The sequence below is a fragment of the Palaemon carinicauda genome, chromosome 33 (assembly GCF_036898095.1).
Source record: "Palaemon carinicauda isolate YSFRI2023 chromosome 33, ASM3689809v2, whole genome shotgun sequence".
Taxonomy (NCBI): Eukaryota; Metazoa; Arthropoda; class Malacostraca; order Decapoda; family Palaemonidae; genus Palaemon; species Palaemon carinicauda.
Window position 1 is genome coordinate 40,041,779 of NC_090757.1, and position 20,000 is coordinate 40,061,778.

The following is a 20,000-nucleotide window of genomic DNA, read 5'->3' on the forward strand; positions in this document are numbered from 1 at the left end:
AGCAAAGGATATAAAATTCTACAAAAAATAGATATAATGTAGCAATACTATCTAATACCTATATAATTTGGATTAGATTTATGTATTAGGGCCAAAAGACCTAGCAATGGTGCCTGATAGGTCATCAAAAAGTGTTAAACTCACCAAACCTCGATAAAAGTTCCGATTAACTAAGGAAGCTTTCTTGACTCGAATTCTCAGAGTTTGGTTTTTCTCATCGACCTCGAAGAACTTACAGAACCTCAAATCTTCGGCGACATACAGTGGCATAATATCATCGTCCCAATGAAGAGTGTAGAGATCGTCCTCTGGCTTGAGTAGGTCATCTTTCTTCACGTAATATCTGAAGGTGACGCTGTCTCCTTCAGCCAAAATGTCTTCGCTGTTGATTCCTGCGGTGGAAATGTGTTTCATGCATTCCGTACCTGTGAAAAATAGTAATTTATTAGAAATCTATCAAATTTTGACGATACAAAATTTAACTGAAAAATCCACCTATTTGTTACAGGTAAGCTGGGTGTTTAAATGCAAGGTGCCATCGGAACAAATAAGCTATTTCATCTACATTACTTTCGTTTGATTAGACATTTTGAAGATACAGTGTAAATTGTCTGTGGTACTTTGCAGCCATGCGTATATGTATATTTATACATATTTATTTATTTATATATATACATATGTATATATATATATATATATATTTATATATATATATGTGTGTGTATATCTATTTATATCTACAGTATATATATATATGTATATATGATATACATATGAATATATATATATATATATATATATAAATATATATATATATATATATATATGTGTGTGTATATATATATATATGTGTGTGTGTGTTTGTGTGTGTGTGTGTGGATGAGTATGTGAGCATGAATATTGAAGATGTATTAGTAGAAAATACAAACAAATGAAACAACCACTAGACGACATTCGTCATAAAAGATTAAATATACGTAATAGCACAATAATTCGTAGGAAGAAAGTTACATTCCTATGTAGGTTTTGTGTTGAGCAATCACTCAAAAACCCGAAATAATCTTTATCTGACATTCTGATAAGACAAGGATAGAAGTTCAAAGAGTCGTTGATTTCAGCTGCACCACATTTACTTCTGAAATAATTTCTTCCCGTTATAACAGAATAAGAAACTCTTTTAGTATTCAATGTTGACATTGGAGGTTTTATGATCGGACACTTCAAAAGTATAAAAAGGTCATAGTATATAATTACGAATACCGTGATATTCTATTTTCGTACGTGATGAGAATCATGTGCAACTAATGGTGTGCATAGACTAATAGTAATTATATATATATATATATATATACATATATATATATATATGTGTATATATATATATATATATATGTATATATATACATATATATACATATATACATATATATATATATATATATGTATATATATATATATATATATATGCTGTAATTTTTTATATTATATAAAAGAATATAAATAATCATAACAACCCCCAAAAAATGCGGCAAACTTCAGTATATACCGACAATTTTTTTTAGCCGTTCCCGAAAACCATAATAATGTCTTACGAAATTTTCCAAAACATCCATTCAATTATTATTGAAAGTAATATATAATTGTTTAATACTCTACAATTTCATATATATACATATATATATATATATATATAGATGTGTACATATATATGTATGTATATATATGTATGTATATATACTGTATATATACATACATACATACATACATATATATATATATATATATATACATATATATATACATATATGTATATGTATATATATATATATATATATATACACTGTACATATATAAATATATATATATATATATATATATGTATGATTCTGTTTACCAAAGAATATTTGAAAGGTGAATGGTTAAACTAAAATACGGACATGCATCCATTTAGTATAAGATGCATAAAATGTTATCTATATTCATCTGTTAATATCACATTAAGATAATTTCATGTCATACGTGAATAATCTAGTAATAAAACATTATGTATCATCTCCCCTTAAAAAGTTTATTCACATTGACTTAAGGATGATATAAACTTCAATGTTTGTGTGTTTCTAAAATAAAGATATTTTCATTCCATTCAACTAATCAGGTTTTCCACCTAAGAACTTTCATGAAACCCAAAAACGATAGAATTGCAACTTACTTGCTCTAGACACTTGGAAACCTTCACAACATAAAGTGGAAATAATGACGAAAAAACAAATGCTTTTCGACCAGCACCATTTCCACGATCTCATTATTCCTCGACAGGTGACGTCACTCTGATCACTTGCAATGAATAACTATTGAGCTTCCTACCGGGATCCTTCGTAGGAATTATTCCCCAGGACATCTGGCCAGGGATGTTAACTTATCTTTAGGAGGATCAGAAGCTGCTAAAATCACCGTAATCCCTACAGGAGGAGGAACTAAAATCTCGCACTATACCGATTGTTTTTTGGTATGATTCATTACTGGAGAACACGTCATGCGAAGGGCTTATTGAAGGAACGCCTTTATCAGATAAGAGATCTTCAAGTGAGAGGTTAGATATGATACGTGAGAAGGTTTAGTAGAGGAATGATATGTATATACCTATGTATATATATATATATTTATATATATATATATATATATATATATATATATATATATATATATATATATATATATATATATATACATATATATATATTCAAATAAGCCATATATATTTTTGATACATTAATGTCCGGATTCTCTTAACGACCTCGGGATCAAAGCCCCAGGCGAAATCACACAAAGACAAGAGGTTGTGTCCAGCCGGGAATCGAACCCTGGTCCGGCAAGCTTGTATAGACAGTGACTTTACCACTTGGCCACGAAGAAAGATAAAAGTCAATGACTATTCTTCTGTTCTTATACCTGTCGAATTCAGGCGTTTTGTACTTAGAATTGAAATCAACCCATCTTCACCATCGTAGCTAATTGGCAGTTATATATATATATGTATATATATATATATATATATACATATATATATATAAATATATATATGTATATATAACCATATATATGTTTATATATAAAATGCGTATGTATATATATATATATATATATATATATATATATATATATATATATATATAATATATGTATATAAATATATATATATATATATATATATGTATATATATATATATATATACATATATATATATAGATGTGTACATATACATATATATAAATATATATATGTATATATATAGATATATATAGATGTGTATATATAAATAAATATATGTATATATATATATATGTATATATAGATGTGTATATATATACATATATATATATACACTGTATATATATATATATATATATATATATATATATACACACACACACACTTTCGGCAAAAAATTACTTTCTCATATATCTAAACAGGAGGCTTACAAGTAATATACCCAAGTTTTTAATACACTACATACTTCACCAATTTCTTGCACGCGTTTACTTACATACAATCATCTTGACTTACTAAGGTTTAGAGCCTCCTTTTATAAACCAACTGGCAAGCAATCGCTCAGTATTCCCATATTATTTGATTACAAGTGTAGGAATTATATACATTTATAACCATATCGTACTACATAATTCACTCATTCATCTGCGCAGAAAGTTCCACAACTAATCTTAATCTGATTGGGTTAGCTCTTTCAATACTGATTTGCGGTATTTTCCATTTCCTGCTCTGTCGATGTTCCTTTCTTCACAAATATTATTCAAATAATTTATCTAGTTGAATTTCATTCCTTATCATTTGTTTGTAACATCTACAACCTAAATCCATAAATATACTTCATACATTAAATCCTCTACTTCCTTCCCTATTTCATGACAAATTTTCCCTCGGCGTTCCCTATCTATTAATAATCTACCAAAAGTGTGTCTTCCTTCTGCTATCAATACAAACGTTCAATGGTAAATATGTTTCTTCTCTATTCACCCTTGTAAAGTTCCTATTACTAACTCAGTCTTTCGACTCTCTATTGTTAACAATCTTTTCAATTATTTTTCACAAATTACTGTAGCTTTTTGTCACTGTCACCGGCTTACAATATCACCTAAAACTACCGAATCAAAATTTGATTGAAGTCATGTTTGATACCATAGGTCTTATCCTTTCCCCCTCTGGTTTTACTATGGTGAACCCCAAAAATCTAAATAGCCACCGAGCCGTAACACATGATTTCAATACTAACTTTTACCAGATATTGATTAATCATGTTTTATAATGAGCTACATCATACGCCGTCTGTATTAACGCTATCGTTAAGCTTCCTCCAAACCCATGAATATAGCACTCAGAGTTTCCACATTATTCCTTCCTAAAAGCAAAACGTTCCGGTACATAAATCCAAACGATTTTGTATACCTACAAAGGTATGTTAAACAGTTTGATAAACGTTAAGAATTATAATCAGTTCTCGTTTCGCTTTATGCAATGGGATCACAATTTACCATTGCTCATTCCTTTTGAAACTTTCTCATCTGGACATACTTGTTGCATCCAGATCAGATACTCAGTCATAATCTACAATTCGCAATCCCATCAACTTCTGGTAACTCTTAAATGCCCTGCTACTCGAGTATCCTTTACATTCGACTCTAAAATTGCCTTCTTTTCATACAACATTCCACTGTTTTCAACGTTCAGTCTAAGATTTCATTATTCATTTCATTATTCCTGTTTCATGCATTCGAGGTTTCAGTAGATTATAAGAAAAGAAAAAAAAAATAGGATCGAGGTGACGATTTCAAAATCTAGAACCAACATATCTCCTTTGTAAGTTGAAAAGTCATATAGTTAAAAAATCCCCTTGTTGTACATTAATAATAATAGGACTGATAATGAAATAAAAATAATGATCACGAGCCAATGTAAATGTTGATATACAGTACTGATATCATGTCGACTGAATTCCCTGCATTCCATTTCCTTTTGCAAAAGTTCCTTTTCCCTGAAACATACCTGAACAAATCCACCTCCCATTTGTTTTTAACACCCAGCTAAATCTCCCTCAATTAATCTTTGACTATCCTATGTATGCTATTTTGTACCATTATTCAAAACTACCAAAAGGCCGACAACTTCATTAAGGTACGTTTTTTTCTTAATATATCCCTTTTTCTGAAATAATATAATTTCCTTCCTCTTTCCATAAATTATCATCTCCCATGCATTTCATTCCGCCTCTATCATGAGGCTCAATAGTACACAGTACTCTAGAGGTTTCATTCCAGCTGTGACCAAGTTGTGGAATGATCTTCCTAATCGGGTAGTTGAATCATTAGTACTTCAAAAGCTCAAACTTGCAGCAAATGTTTTTATGGTGAACAGGCTGACGTAAGTCCTTTTATAATCTATATATGAAATATCTGTTTTAATGTTTTTGAAATATCTATTTTAATCGTTTATTACTTCTTATATCATTTCCTTATTTCCTTTCCTCACGGGGATATTTTTCCCTGGTGGAGCCCTTGGGCTTATAGCATCTTGCTTTTCTAAAACTAGGGTTGTAACTTAGCTAATAATAATAATAATAATAATAATAATAATAATAATAATAATAATAATAATAACCCCATCCGAGTAAATACCAATATACATTACTTTTAATTCGGTATAATGAATCTTGGTCATTAATTAATTCTTCTTTTCCCTTTATGTATTCCTGAAGCCTTGGAAACAATAAGTAACTTATAATTACATTGAGCTTCTGCTATGTAAAGATAACAAATACTCCATACTATCCTTTCATTCATTATATATACACTCTAATTACCATCTTTCAAAATAAGGAGTGGCTCCAAAGAACAACTTAAGTCACTGCCACATTCATGCTTTACCTACTGAATTGTGGATTGACTTCGTGTGCAGAAATACATCTACAAAAAAAATTGATTCAAGCATCTAGTCTGAAGGATCTGTACCAACCGTGTTTCACACAATTGTACATAATTCCTTTTGTATATATTATGGTTGTATCTTCGCTCTTCCCTCGCACTAAAACGAACATGAAAATTCAAGTCTGGTTTTTCCTCTGTGATTTTGTCTGTCTTGTGAACTTGTCATGTCCTGTTGCCTTGAGGTTTTGTATATAAGGAGAGTGTTCCACAACAATATAACTCAGTCGTTTCCAATCTGCCTTTGATTTCACAACTCCTCTCTCGGCCCGTCACATTGGTGACCCCGGAAGTCGACTCGCTTCCACCGCCTTCCACCCCCACCCCCTCGCCCCTCCATCGTTGGTACTATGACGGACTCTACGGCAGTTGGCGCTACGGCCTCTCCATTCAAACTTTCATCGTTTGCCAGCGGAGAGGCGTTTGCTTGGTTTCAGCGCGCAGAAGTCCAGTTTCGTATCAGGGGCGTGACTCGCTCAACCACCAAAGCGGATTATGTTCTCGCGGCGATACCCGAGGACACCTTCCCAGAAATATCCGACTGGCTTTGTGAACAAGGAGACACTCCAATAGCGTATGACGACCTCAAATCATACCTTCTGCAACAGTACTCGCCGTCGCCAGCCGCCCGTATAGCAAAGCTTTTTCAGCTCTCGCAACAACCGTTGGGGGACCAAAGGGCTTCGCTTGCCCTCAGGGAAATGACACGTATCGCTCGCCTTCAACCTGCCGCAGACGGCTCTCCTCGTGAGGTGAACCTACTCCGTGCCCTTTGGATACGCCGTTTACCTGAACCTGTGCGCGCTGCCATACCCGATGTCGATAGTTTACCCATAAAGGACTTGATGACCAAAGCCGACGCCCTTATGGACAGCCACTTCAAGACCTCCATCAACGCCTCCACCCCTGACGACGAGGATGCCTATTCAACGTACACCGAAGCTGACATGAATGCCGTAGGACATACACGCCTACCCCGTGACGTGCCGAAGCGGCGACAAAGCCGCCCACCACCCACCAATCGCTCGCGCCCCAACGAACGACTTCTACAGCCACTTACTACCTCCCATCCACCGCAGTTTTGCTACTACCACTTCAGATTCGGGGCAACTGCGAAGAAATGTGCCAAAGATTGTCAGTGGCCAAAAAACGTGTAAGTAGGCCATCGCTTGTGGCGGTGGCCTCCCATGTTTCTAATCTTTTCTTTTTACAGGATGCAGGAACGGGCGTGCGATTTTTGGTAGACACGGGTGCTTGTCGTTCTCTTTTGCCAAGGAAACTCTTCAAGGCACAACGTAGTCTGTCTACATCTGCCGACGTCCGCTTGGTAGCTGCCAACGGATCTGCGATACCCACCTACGGTTACGAGAGCCTCACATTATCGTTCGGAAACGGTAAATTCAATTGGAAGTTTCTCATTGCTGACGTCACAATGCCAATCCTCGGTGCGGATTTCCTCTCTCATTTCCACCTTCTGGTCGATGTCGCCCACCGACGATTGGTCAACGCGGACTCGTACTTGTCGACACCTCTTCAACCCGCCCCCTCTAACCTCGCTCTCCACATCAGCGCACCCACGGATGCCTACGCCCACCTCCTCACGTCGTACCCGGAAGTTTTCCGTCTAGAACTTCGCCAAACGCCCACGGTTCCTGCTAAGCACGGTATTTATCACCATATCAAGACGACGGGACCCCCAGTCTTCGCAAAATTCAGACGTCTGGCACCGGAACGATTGGCAGCCGCCAAACAGACGTTCGCCGAAATGGAGAAAATGGGCCTTTGCCAAAAGGCCTCCAGCCCATGGTCGTCACCCTTACACATCGTTCTGAAGAAAGACGGCTCCCTCCGTCCGTGCGGGGATTACAGGCGCCTGAACATGCAAACAGAACCGGATCACTACCCCCTCCCAAACATTACCGATGTAACCTCCTACCTGCACAAAGCAAAGGTTTTCTCTACACTCGACCTCCTGAAGGGGTATTATCAGGTGCCTATGAACCCAGAAGACATCCCCAAGACCGCCATCACCACTCCGTTTGGCACATACACCTTCAATTACTCCTGTTTTGGCCTTCGTAATGCTGGGGCAACGTTTCAACGTCTCATGGATGGCATCTTAGGGGACCTCCCTTTCTGTGTATGTTATGTGGACGACATACTTGTGTTCTCCTCCTCAAAAGAGGAACACCTCCGTCACCTGCGCATCGTGCTCGACCGCCTGCAACAAAACGGCCTTGTAGTCCGGTACGACAAGTGTACCTTTGGCGCCAACGAAGTGTCGTTCTTAGGGCACCGTATCACTCCTGAAGGAGTCCATCCCCTCCCTGAGAAGGTAGTAGCCGTTCAGAATTTCCCCACGCCCTCGACCGTCAAAGCTCTGCAGGAATTCTTGGGCATGATCAACTATTATCACCGCTTTCTGCCAGCCATTGCCGCCACTCCTGCTCCCCTCTACGCCTCCCTCAAGGGCAAGCCAAAGGACTTGAAGTGGGGTCCCCTTCAAGAAGCGGCCTTCTGCAATGCAAAGAAGGCGCTATCAACTGCTGCGGCTCTCACTTTTCCTATCCCACACGCCCCTCTCCTTCTCTCCACCGATGCCAGCGACGTCGCTATTGGTGCAGTACTCGAGCAGGTGGTCAAAGGCTCGCCCCGCCCATTGGCCTTCTTCAGCAGAAAACTGTCCAAGGCAGAATCGGGTTATTCTACCTTCGATCGAGAATTGCTGGCGGTGCACCTGGCTGTCCGTCACTTTCGCCATTTCTTAGAAGGTACGCCCCTCGTCATTCGCACAGACCACATGCCTCTGGTGCACGCCTTCACTCGACAGTCTGACGCCTGGTCCGCCCGTCAACGCCGACATCTCTCCGCCGTGGCTGAATACAATTGCACCCTCCAATACGTCCCTGGGAAAATGAATCCCGTTGCCGATGCCCTGTCAAGAAACACGTTGGCTGCCGTTCAACTGGGATTGGATTACAACGCCCTGGCTGAAGCCCAACGACAGGATCCAGAGTATCAAGCTTGTAGGACATCCTGCACGTCCCTCCGTTGGGAGGATTTTCCCCTCGAAAACTCCAACACCACCCTCCTCTGTGATGTCAGTACTGGTAGACCGCGACCTTGGATTCCTGCTCCCATGCGCCGACAGGTGTTTGATTTCATCCACGGCCTTTCACATCCCTCGTGCCGTTCTACTGCACAGCTGCTGAAGGCAAAGTTCATTTGGCACGGCATTTCTAAGGATGCTAAGGATTGGGTCCGTGCCTGTACTTCTTGCCAAACTTCCAAAGTACATCGACACACGGATTCAGGAGTGGGCACCTTTCCTCAACCTCAGCGTCGTTTTGCACACATTCACGTCGACGTTGTAGGCCCCCTACCCACATCACAAGGACATCGTTACCTGTTTACCGTCATCGACCGCTCCACTCGTTGGCCTGAAGCCATTCCCATGGAAACTGCAACGTCCGCCTCATGTACATCTGCCTTACTCTCTGGATGGATTTCAAGATTCGGTATCCCTGAGCATATTACTTCTGACAGGGGAACCACTTTCACCTCTCAATTATGGACGTCATTAGCGAATCTCCTGGGCATCACCCTACATCACACAACGGCCTACAACCCCGCTGCCAATGGAATGGTTGAACGTTTTCATCGCACCCTCAAAGCAGCTTTGATGTCCCGCTGCAAGGATTGCAACTGGTTTACTCAGCTTCCCTGGGTCCTCCTTGGACTAAAGACCACTCCTAAAGACGCCCTCGACGTCTCGGCAGCCGAAATGGTGTATGGCGACCCGTTGGTCGTCCCTGCCGAGTTTTTTCCTTCTACAACCTCCTCCGACGATCTCCAGCGCATACGTCACGTCGTGGGAAAATTTACTCCGTGCCGCCAGACTTACAAGCCCCCAGCGAAGCATCACATATCAACGGACTTGCACTCTGCAACGCACGTCTTCCTGCGCAACGACACCAGCAAGCCACCGTTAACGCCCCCTTACACGGGACCTTACCTTGTGATCTGACGCAGTCCGAAAGCATTCCTCCTAAACATTCGGGGCAAAGAAAACTGGGTCTCCATTGATCGTCTAAAACCTGCTTATCTTCTGCCAGATGACCCGCCTACAGTTCGCCTCTCTAGATCAGGGCGCCCTATTTAACATGTACAGTATGTCATTTTTAGGGGGGGAGCCATGTACCAACCGTGTTTCACACAATTGTACATAATTCCTTTTGTATATATTATGGTTGTATCTTCGCTCTTCCCTCGCACTAAAACGAACATGAAAATTCAAGTCTGGTTTTTCCTCTGTGATTTTGTCTGTCTTGTGAACTTGTCATGTCCTGTTGCCTTGAGGTTTTGTATATAAGGAGAGTGTTCCACAACAATATAACTCAGTCGTTTCCAATCTGCCTTTGAGTTCACAACTCCTCTCTCGGCCCGTCACAGATCACCAGAAGCACTTTGAACCCCTTACAACCGTTATGTAAGCTTGGACTGCCTGCATATGAAGCTCCCTCTTCACTAATCTACTTTCGTCCATTCTTTCCACATCAGCTAACTACACCAAAATACTCTATTCAATCCTTTCTCCTTTGTTAACCTTTTAACCACTCTTTTAGGGAGGATGCCTCTTCCCCTCCGTCACCTTCTTCATTTCTTTAGACCAAAAATAGGCAGAAGTGCCTTTTAAACAAGAAAAAGCAAACTGCTGATTATCCTTGACTCACATCCCATCCCCAACCACCTACAGATAAAAGTTGCTGGTCATCCTTAACCGACACCCTATCACAATCCACCAACAAATAAAAGTTGCTGGTCATCCTTAACCGACACCCTATCACAATCCATCTACAAATAAGAGTTGCTGGTCATCCTTAACCGACACCCTATCACAATCCACCTACAAATAAGAGTTGCTGGTCATCCTTAACCCACACCCTATCACAATCCACCTACAGATAAAAGTTGCTGGTCATCCTTAACCGACACCCTATCACAATCCACCTACAAATAAAAGTTGCTGGTCATCCTTAACCCACACCCTATCACAATCCACCTACAAATAAAAGTTGCTGGTCATCCTTAACCCACACCCTATCACAATCCACCTACAAATAAAAGTTGCTGGTCATCCTTAACCCACACCCTATCACAATCCACCTACAAATAAAAGTTGCTGGTCATCCTTAACCCACACCCTATCACAATCCACCTACAAATAAAAGTTGCTGGTCATCCTTAACCGACACCCTATCACAATCCACCTACAAATAAGAGTTGCTGGTCATCCTTAACCCACACCCTATCACAATCCACCTACAAATAAGAGTTGCTGGTCATCCTTAACCCACACCCTATCACAATCCACCTACAAATAAGAGTTGCTGGTCATCCTTAACCGACACCCTATCACAATCCACCTACAAATAAGAGTTGCTGGTCATCCTTAACCGACACCCTATCACAATCCACCTACAAATAAGAGTTGCTGGTCATCCTTAACCGACACCCTATCACAATCCACCTACAAATAAGAGTTGCTAGTCATCCTTAACCGACACCCTATCACAATCCACCTACAAATAAAGAGTTGCTGGTCATCCTTAACCGACACCCTATCACAATCCACCTACAAATAAAGAGTTGCTGGTCATCCTTAACCGACACCCTATCACAATCCACCTACAAATAAAAGTTGCTGGTCATCCTTAACCGACACCCTATCACAATCCACCTACAAATAAAAGTTGCTGGTCATCCTTAACCGACACCCTATCACAATCCACCTACAAATAAGAGTTGCTGGTCATCCTTAACCCACACCCTATCACAATCCACCTACAAATAAGAGTTGCTGGTCATCCTTAACCGACACCCTATCACAATCCACCTACAAATAAAAGTTGCTGGTCATCCTTAACCGACACCCTATCACAATCCACCTACAAATAAAAGTTGCTGGTCATCCTTAACCGACACCCTATCACAATCCACCTACAAATAAAAGTTGCTGGTCATCCTTAACCGACACCCTATCACAATCCACCTACAAATAAAAGTTGCTGGTCATCCTTAACCGACACCCTATCACAATCCACCTACAAATAAAAGTTGCTGGTCATCCTTAACCCACACCCTATCACAATCCACCTACAAATAAAAGTTGCAGATTATCCCATAACCTAAATCACCTATACACCTTAAAAAACTAACCAACACCTACGGGCTGCAAATGTGCAAGAGTCCGTGCCTGTCCGAAAGGGCCAGGCAATCTAAAGCAACAACAAACCACTTTAGTTTCTTCACATTTCTCACTATCAACTCTCATTAAACCACACCAATTACAAAAAGCTAGTTCATTGGCTTCAGTCCTTTTTCTTTCAATTACGCTCATGTTTATATTGCCTTAGGAAAGGGTTGGACAATGTTCTAAAACATTCCCAGGCCACGTTGGCTTTCATGAACAACTTTAGTTTCTTATCAAATTTATTATGAACATTCGATTTTGTAAACATTAGATTACAGTTTTCTTCACCTATTCTACGACTTGTTTTTCTCATGTATTGTCATCATGCTTTACTTTTATTTCAAGAGTCTTAATATCCCTCTTTTCTCTATCTATATCAATCATTTCACTTTCCTTTTAAAGTTTTTCTCACATTACCTTATTTACACAAACATTTAGTCTCGACATTCTTCTCTTGCGTAAACTTTCAGAACTCTGATCCACAAGCTCTGCAGTTTCACTTTACTGAGCATAATCAGCAAACTTTGATCTACAAGTTCTGCAGTCTCACTTTACTGAGCATAATTAGTAAACTCTGATCTACAAGCTCTGCAGTTTCACTTTACTGAGCATAATCAGCAAACTCTTGTCTACAAGTTCTGCAGTCTCACTTTACTGAGCATAATCAGTAAACTCTGATCTACAATCTATGCAGTTTCACTTTACTGAGCATAATCAGCAAACTTTGATCTACAAGTTCTGCAGTCTCACTTTACTGAGCATAATTAGTAAACTCTGATCTACAATCTATGCAGTTTCACTTTACTGAGCATAATCAGCAAACTTTGATCTACAAGTTCTGCAGTCTCACTTTACTGAGCATAATTAGTAAACTCTGATCTACAAGCTCTGCAGTTTCACTTTACTGAGCATAATCAGCAAACTCTGGTCTACAAGTTCTGCAGTCTCACTTTACTGAGCATAATCAGTAAACTCTGATCTACAAGCTCTGCAGTTACACTTTACTGAGCATAATCAGTAAACTCTGATCTAAAAGCTCTGCAGTTTCACTTTATTGAGCATAATCAGTAAACTCTGATCTACAAGTTCTGCAGTCTCACTTTACTGAGCATTATCAGTAAACTCTGATCTACAAGCTCTGCAGTTACACTTTATTGAGCATAATCAGTAAACTCTGATCTACAAGTTCTGCAGTCTCACTTTACTGAGCATTATCAGTAAACTCTGATCTACAAGCTCTGCAGTTACACTTTACTGAGCATAATCAGTAAACTCTCATCTACAAGCTCTGCAGTTTCACTTTATTGAGCATAATCAGTAAACTCTGATCTACAATCTATGCAGTTACACTATACTGAACATAATCAGCAAACTCTCATCTACAAGCTCTGCAGTTTCACTTTAGTGAGCGTAATCAGTAAACTCTGATCTACAAGCTCTGCAGTCTCACTTTACCGAGCATAATCAGTAAACTCTGATCTACAAGCTCTGCAGTCTCCCTTTACTGGGCATAATCAGCAAACTCTGACCTACAAGCTCTACAGTTTCATTTTATTTTGCATAATCAGCAAACTCTGATTTACAAGTTGTACAGTTGCACTTTACTGAACATAATGAGCAAACTCTGATCTAGAAGCTCTGCAGTTTCCCTTTACTGAACATAATTAGCACAGTATCATCTGCAAACATCAATCATTTCCCACCACACTCAAAACTCATGTTTTCCTCCCTCATCGTCGCACCCACATTATCTATCTTTTATCTGTTCTTTCACGCCACTCCATTACAAAGATGGTGAATTTTCTTAGAACAAAGCATACCCTACCTGCAATCATCATCCCTACCAAGCCATCTCTCTCCTGATTACCTAATCTAAAACATAATTCATTAACATTTTAATATTTAAATACTCTAAACAACCTATCATCTATACCAAATATTTCTATCATACGTTTTTTTCGTAGCCCATTCGCGTGAATTAAAACTTTTACCTTTACTTTTAAACATCTCACATTACTCTTTCTAAACCCTCTTTCTTGACAAATCTAAATCTCAACTATTTTTATCTAAAACATTTTTACTTCATTAAAAAGTAATTAAATCGTCTTCATCACTTTTACATCTAAATAACAGAACTATTTATCCCAACTATTTCTGGGGCGTTTATGCAATTCCCAAAATACCTTAAAAACCCGGGTGAGTAATCAATCCCACTATCACTACCAACATGCAGAATTTCACTTGTAATCCCATAACCTCTTGGATCCTTTTCTTCCTTCAAACTCTTCATAGTCTTTTCTCTCAAATCTTAAAGTCCTTCAAGTCTCACATTTATATCCCCTTGCTTCGATCTTCCATCCACCAACAATTCATCTATCCAACAGCCTCTTCACTGGTACCTTCTATTCTGGGATCCATTTGTTTATAGACATTTCTCTCTGCATTTACTCCCACGTGAAAAATAATTTTAAGCTCCCTGAAGTTTCTCTTATCTTTTCTCGCTATTCTTACATCTCCCTTTTCCTTTGACTACTCTGCAATCATTTTGTACGCCTGCACCGGTTTTTTTTTCTTTCTCTCATGTAACAGCTCCCTAAATTATTTTATTTCTTTCAAGTATCCTTTCATCTCATTATACGACCACGTTTATTCCCTTCCCCTAAACTCCTATGGGAAAAAAAAAAAAAGTCCCTACTGTGGCCCATGGTCACATCAATTTACTAAAAAAAAAAAAAAACCTCCCGTTGTAATCCTTAATCAGTTTCTTCAAGCCTAGACGAAGTTCATAAATTTTTTCTAGTATGCTTAAGCACTTATGTTCTTTCCCACCTCACTCAATTGAATTTCAATACAGACATTTTTATATTACCAACCCGACTTATATTCTCAAACTTTTCCTTCTACTTAATAATGATCAAATATACCTGGAGCCAATATTGTCTCACCATTTGATACATCGTCATATTAATTTTTTTGCTTTCTTAACACTTAATTAAAGAAACTCTTCTCCTCGATATTAATTTTTCTCTTTCCCAAGTATACTTTCCTATGTTCACCTTTGTAAACCACGCACTTCCCAAAATCAAGCCTGTTTATTTGAGGAAAAAAAAAAAGAAAAAAAAATGAACACGATACCTGTATCAAAAACTTTTTGTGTCTTTGTCTTCCACTTTTGCATACTGATCTCCTAACTCAACCCTATTTTCTTGTTCTCCAAATCGACCTAAACACTAATTCCGACTCACCCAAAATCATTCTCTTTTATTCTCAATCTTTACCATTCCTGAACCATATAGGTCTATCCCCCAAAACATTTACTTTTACTCTCAGTCTTTTCCATTCCTGAACCATATACAGTAGGTCTAGCCCACCAAAAACATTCTCTTTTAATCTCAATCTTTTGCATTCTTCTTCTCTCATCTCAATCTTTTCCATTCCTGAACCATATAGATCTAGCTTCAGCTCCCCCCCCCCGGAAAAAAAAATTTCTTTTATTCTCAATCTTTTCCACTCCTGAACCATACAGGTGTACTGTAGTCTCCCTCCCCCACCCCCCACCCCCCAAAAAAAACTCTTATTCTCAATCTTTTCCATTCCTGAACCATATAGGTCTACCCACAAAAAAACATTATTTTAATCTCAATCTTTTCCATTCCTGAACCATAAAAATCTAGCCTACCAAAACCATTTTCTTTTATCCTCAATCTTTTTCATTCCTGAACCTTATCGGTCTACCCCCCAAAAATATTTTCTTTTAATCTCAATCTTTTCCATTTCTGAACCATATAGGTCTACCCCCGAAAATTATTTGCTTTTAATCTCAATCTTTTCCATTCCTGAACCATTATAGTTCGACCACCCAAAAACATTTTCTTTTAATCTCAATCGTTTCCATTCCTGAACCATATAGGTCTACCCCAAAAAAGTATTTTCCTTTAAACTAAATCTTTTCCATTCCTGAACCATATAGGTCTACCCCCCAAAAAATATCTTCTTTTAATCTCAATCTTTTCCATTCCTGAACCATAGAGGTCTACCCCAAAAAATATTTGCTTTTAATCTGAATTTTCCCCATTCCTGAACCATATAGTTCGACCACCCAAAAACATTTTCTTTTAATCTCAATCGTTTCCATTCCTGAACCATATAGGTCTACCGCAAAAAAATATCTTCTTTTAATATCAATCTTTTCCATTCCTGAACCATATAGTTCGACCACCCAAAAACATTTTCTTTTAATCTCAATTGTTTCCATTCCTGAACCATATAGGTCTACCCCCCAAAAAGTATTTTCTTTTAATCTCAATCTTTTCCATTCTTGAACCATATAGGTCTACCCCAAAAAATATCTTCTTTTAATCTCAATCTTTTCCATTCCTGAACCATATAGGTCTACCCCAAAAAAGTATTTTCTTTTAATCTCAATCTTTTCCATTCTTGAACCATATAGGTCTACCCCCAAAAAATATTTGCTTTTAATCTGAATCTTTTCCATTCCTGAACCATATAGGTCTACCCCAAAAAAATATCTTCTTTTAATCTCAATCTTTTCCATTCCTGAACCATATAGTTCGACCACCCAAAAACATTTTCTTTTAATCTCAATCGTTTCCATTCCTGAACCATATAGGTCTATCCCCAAAAAATATTATCTTTTAATCTCAATCTTTTCCATTCCTGAACCATATAGGTCTATCCTCAAAAAATATTTTCTTTTAATCTCAATCTTTTCCATTCCTGAACCATATAGGTCTATCCTCAAAAAAATATTTTCTTTTAATCTCAATCTTTTCCATTCCTGAATCATATAGGTCTGCCCCCTAAAAAATTGTCTTTTATTCTCAATCTTTTCCATTCTTGAACCATGTAAGTCTACCCTCAAAAATACATTCTCTTTTAATATCAATCTTTACTATTCCTGGACCATATATGTCTAGCCCCATCCTCCCAAAAAAACACTCTCTTTAAATCTCAATCTTTTCCATACGTGAACCTTCTAGGTTTACCCCCCCCCCCAAAAAAAAAAAACCACTCCCTTAATCTCGATCTTTTCCATTCCTGAACCATACAGGTCTAACCCCCCCCCCCCCAAAAAAAAAAAACACTCCCTTAATCTCGATCTTTTCCATTCCTGAACCATATAGGTCTTGCCACCCCCCTCTCCCCCCCCAAAAAAATAAGTTCTCTTTTATTCTCAATCTTTTCATTTCTTGAACCATATAGGTCTACCCCCCAAACAAACAGTCTCTTTCAATCTCAATCTTTTACATTCCTGAACCATATAGTTCTAACCCCGAAAAAAAAATATTCTATTTTATTCTCAATCTTTTCAATCCCTGAACTATATAGGTCTAGATACCCCCCCCCCCACACACACACAAAAAAAAAAAAAAAAAAAAAAAAAAAAAAAAAAACTTTTATTCTCAACTTTTTCCATTCATTCCAGGTCTACTCTTACAATCTCCAAATTTTCTACTTTCACACCTGGTGTTATCCAAATAATCCTCGAGCAAACCAATTTTAATTGGCTTCCTTGCATCATGCTGCAACTGACTTTACTTGAGATTACCTACACAGATAATCCTTCAGGCACTGCTATTGGCTTAGACCCAATTACAGAACCTTTTTTTATAAGTCTTTAAATGTAAATAAGATATTGCAAAAGGTAAATGAGAAGTTATCCTTAGTCTGTTAATATCTTTTATTACTCACTGAAGGACACAAAGGCTGATATAACTGATAAATAGAACTTGTTACTACAGAAGACACTTTTGTAACTATAAAGAACAGTGTGCAATCTAATAGTTTATACTCAGTTTACATTACAGATTCACCGCAGAAGAAGCATCGGAGTAACATTTTCTTGAACAAAGAAATATTATCCATTGTAAAATAATCAATCTGAATTCTCGTACAACTTAATAGTATGATTTGACTTTTGCATAACTACTTATTGATAAAAGAAAAAAAAGATTATCAGAAGTAAAGACCAAATCGAGCAAACTCAATAAAAAGAATTTGGGCAGTATTGATGTTATTTATGATGTTATTCAGTTATATAGAAGCTTTATGAAGGAAATTTAAGACGAAATCTAAAATAGAAAGAATTAAATCTAAAGAAAATTTTAATATGATCAAACCGAGTTATCGATACCTCAAGAAAAATAACCACTAAGATTTAGGTAGGGGAAAACGAACACATTAAAGCTATGAACACATGGCAGTGATTCTTGTATATATACTGTCTATATAGGAGCAATTTCAAAGTATTTCTTCAGCTTCTAGTATTAGACATACTCAAAGTTAAGATTCAAATCAATTCCATGGGGATTTGTGTAGGATTTCAATATTCAAAGGGTGTACCCAGAGACTTTGCATTCTGGAAGTGCTCAGGACGTTGTAGAGGCAGTGCAATTAGTGCAAGTTGTGGTGTGCCCATTGATTTTAGCATTCTGGGACGTTGTAAACGTTAGCTTTAAAACGATTCATTAGTATTCTGTGTAATATTTCAATATATAAAGTTTAGCCATAAAACAATTCCACAGTATTATGTGTTGGAATCCAATATTTGAAGCTCAGTCTTAAAACAATTCCACAGTGTTTTGTGTAGGATTTCCATATCCAATGTTTAGCCATAAAACAACACATTATAGTGTGTAAGATACCCATATTTAATTTTCAGCCTTAAAACAATTCCACAGTGTTTTGTGTAGGATTTCAATATCTAATGTTTAGCCATAAAACAACACAAGATAATGTGTAAGATACCAATATTCAATTTTCAGTCTTGAAACAATTCCAGAGTGTTTTGTGTAGGATTTCAATATTCAAAGTTTAGCTTTGAAACAATTCCAGTCTTTTGTGTAGGATTTCAATATTTAAAGTTTAGCTTTGAAACAATTCCAGTCTTTTGTGTAGGATTTCAATATCTAATGTTTAGCCATAAAACAACACAAGATAATGTGTAAGATACCAATATTAAATTTTCAGCCTTAAAACAATTCCAGAGTGTTTTGTGTAGGATTTCAATATTCAAAGTTTAGCTTTGAAACAATTCCAGTCTTTTGTGTAGGATTTCAATATTTAAAGTTTAGCTTTGAAACAATTCCAGTCTTTTGTGTAGGATTTCAATATTTAAAGTTTAGCTTTGAAACAATTCCAGTCTTTTGTGTAGGATTTCAATATTTAAAGTTTAGCTTTGAAACAACTCCAGTCTTTTGTGTAGGATTTCAATATTCAAAGTTTAGCTTTGAAACAATTCCAGTCTTTTGTGTAGGATTTCAATATTCAAAGTTTAGCTTTGAAACAATTCCAGTCTTTTGTGTAGGATTTCAATATTCAAAGTTTAGCTTTGAAACAATTCCAGTCTTTTGTGTAGGATTTCAATATTCAAAGTTTAGCTTCAAAACAATTCCAGTCTATTGTGTAGGATTTCAATATTTAAAGTTAAGCCTTAGAACGATTCTAGCGTTTTATGAAATGATTTATTTTGATTTCCAAGTCTAATACAAATCTAAGTCGGATTTGTTACTATTATGATAATTTTAATACTGAATGCCATATATCGTAGTTAATCTTAAGAGCGTAACATCATACAAGTTGACATGAAAACTGTTCAAAGTTGCTATTCTTATATATCAATTTATGGAAATCACCATTGTGTAAATTATAGCAAAACCAAAAAAAAAAAAAAAAAAAAAAAAGGAAAACATTAAAATCAGGTTTATCCTTACAGATTTGGATACATGAATTT

General features: G+C 37.3%; 2 protein-coding genes across 4 annotated transcripts in view; both read right to left on the reverse strand.

Moving 5' to 3' along the window:
- Positions 1-2,527, reverse strand: part of LOC137625935 (uncharacterized) — an 8,720-nt gene extending 6,193 nt beyond the window's left edge. For both annotated transcript variants that reach the window (XM_068356970.1, XM_068356969.1), the window contains exons 1-2: positions 2,210-2,527; positions 145-425 (exon numbers count right to left, since the gene is read on the reverse strand). In XM_068356970.1, coding sequence (XP_068213071.1) covers positions 145-425; positions 2,210-2,303 — 375 coding nt within the window. In that variant the 5' untranslated portion in view covers positions 2,304-2,527. The remainder of the gene's footprint in view (positions 1-144; positions 426-2,209) is intronic.
- A 15,412-nt stretch (positions 2,528-17,939) lies between these two features.
- The window catches only part of LOC137625936 (multiple epidermal growth factor-like domains protein 6), a 487,305-nt gene continuing 485,244 nt past the window's right edge, over positions 17,940-20,000 (reverse strand). For both annotated transcript variants that reach the window (XM_068356972.1, XM_068356971.1), the window contains one exon: positions 17,940-20,000. This exon is cut by the window's right edge and continues 1,720 nt beyond it. The gene's annotated coding sequence lies outside the window, so the exon portion shown is untranslated.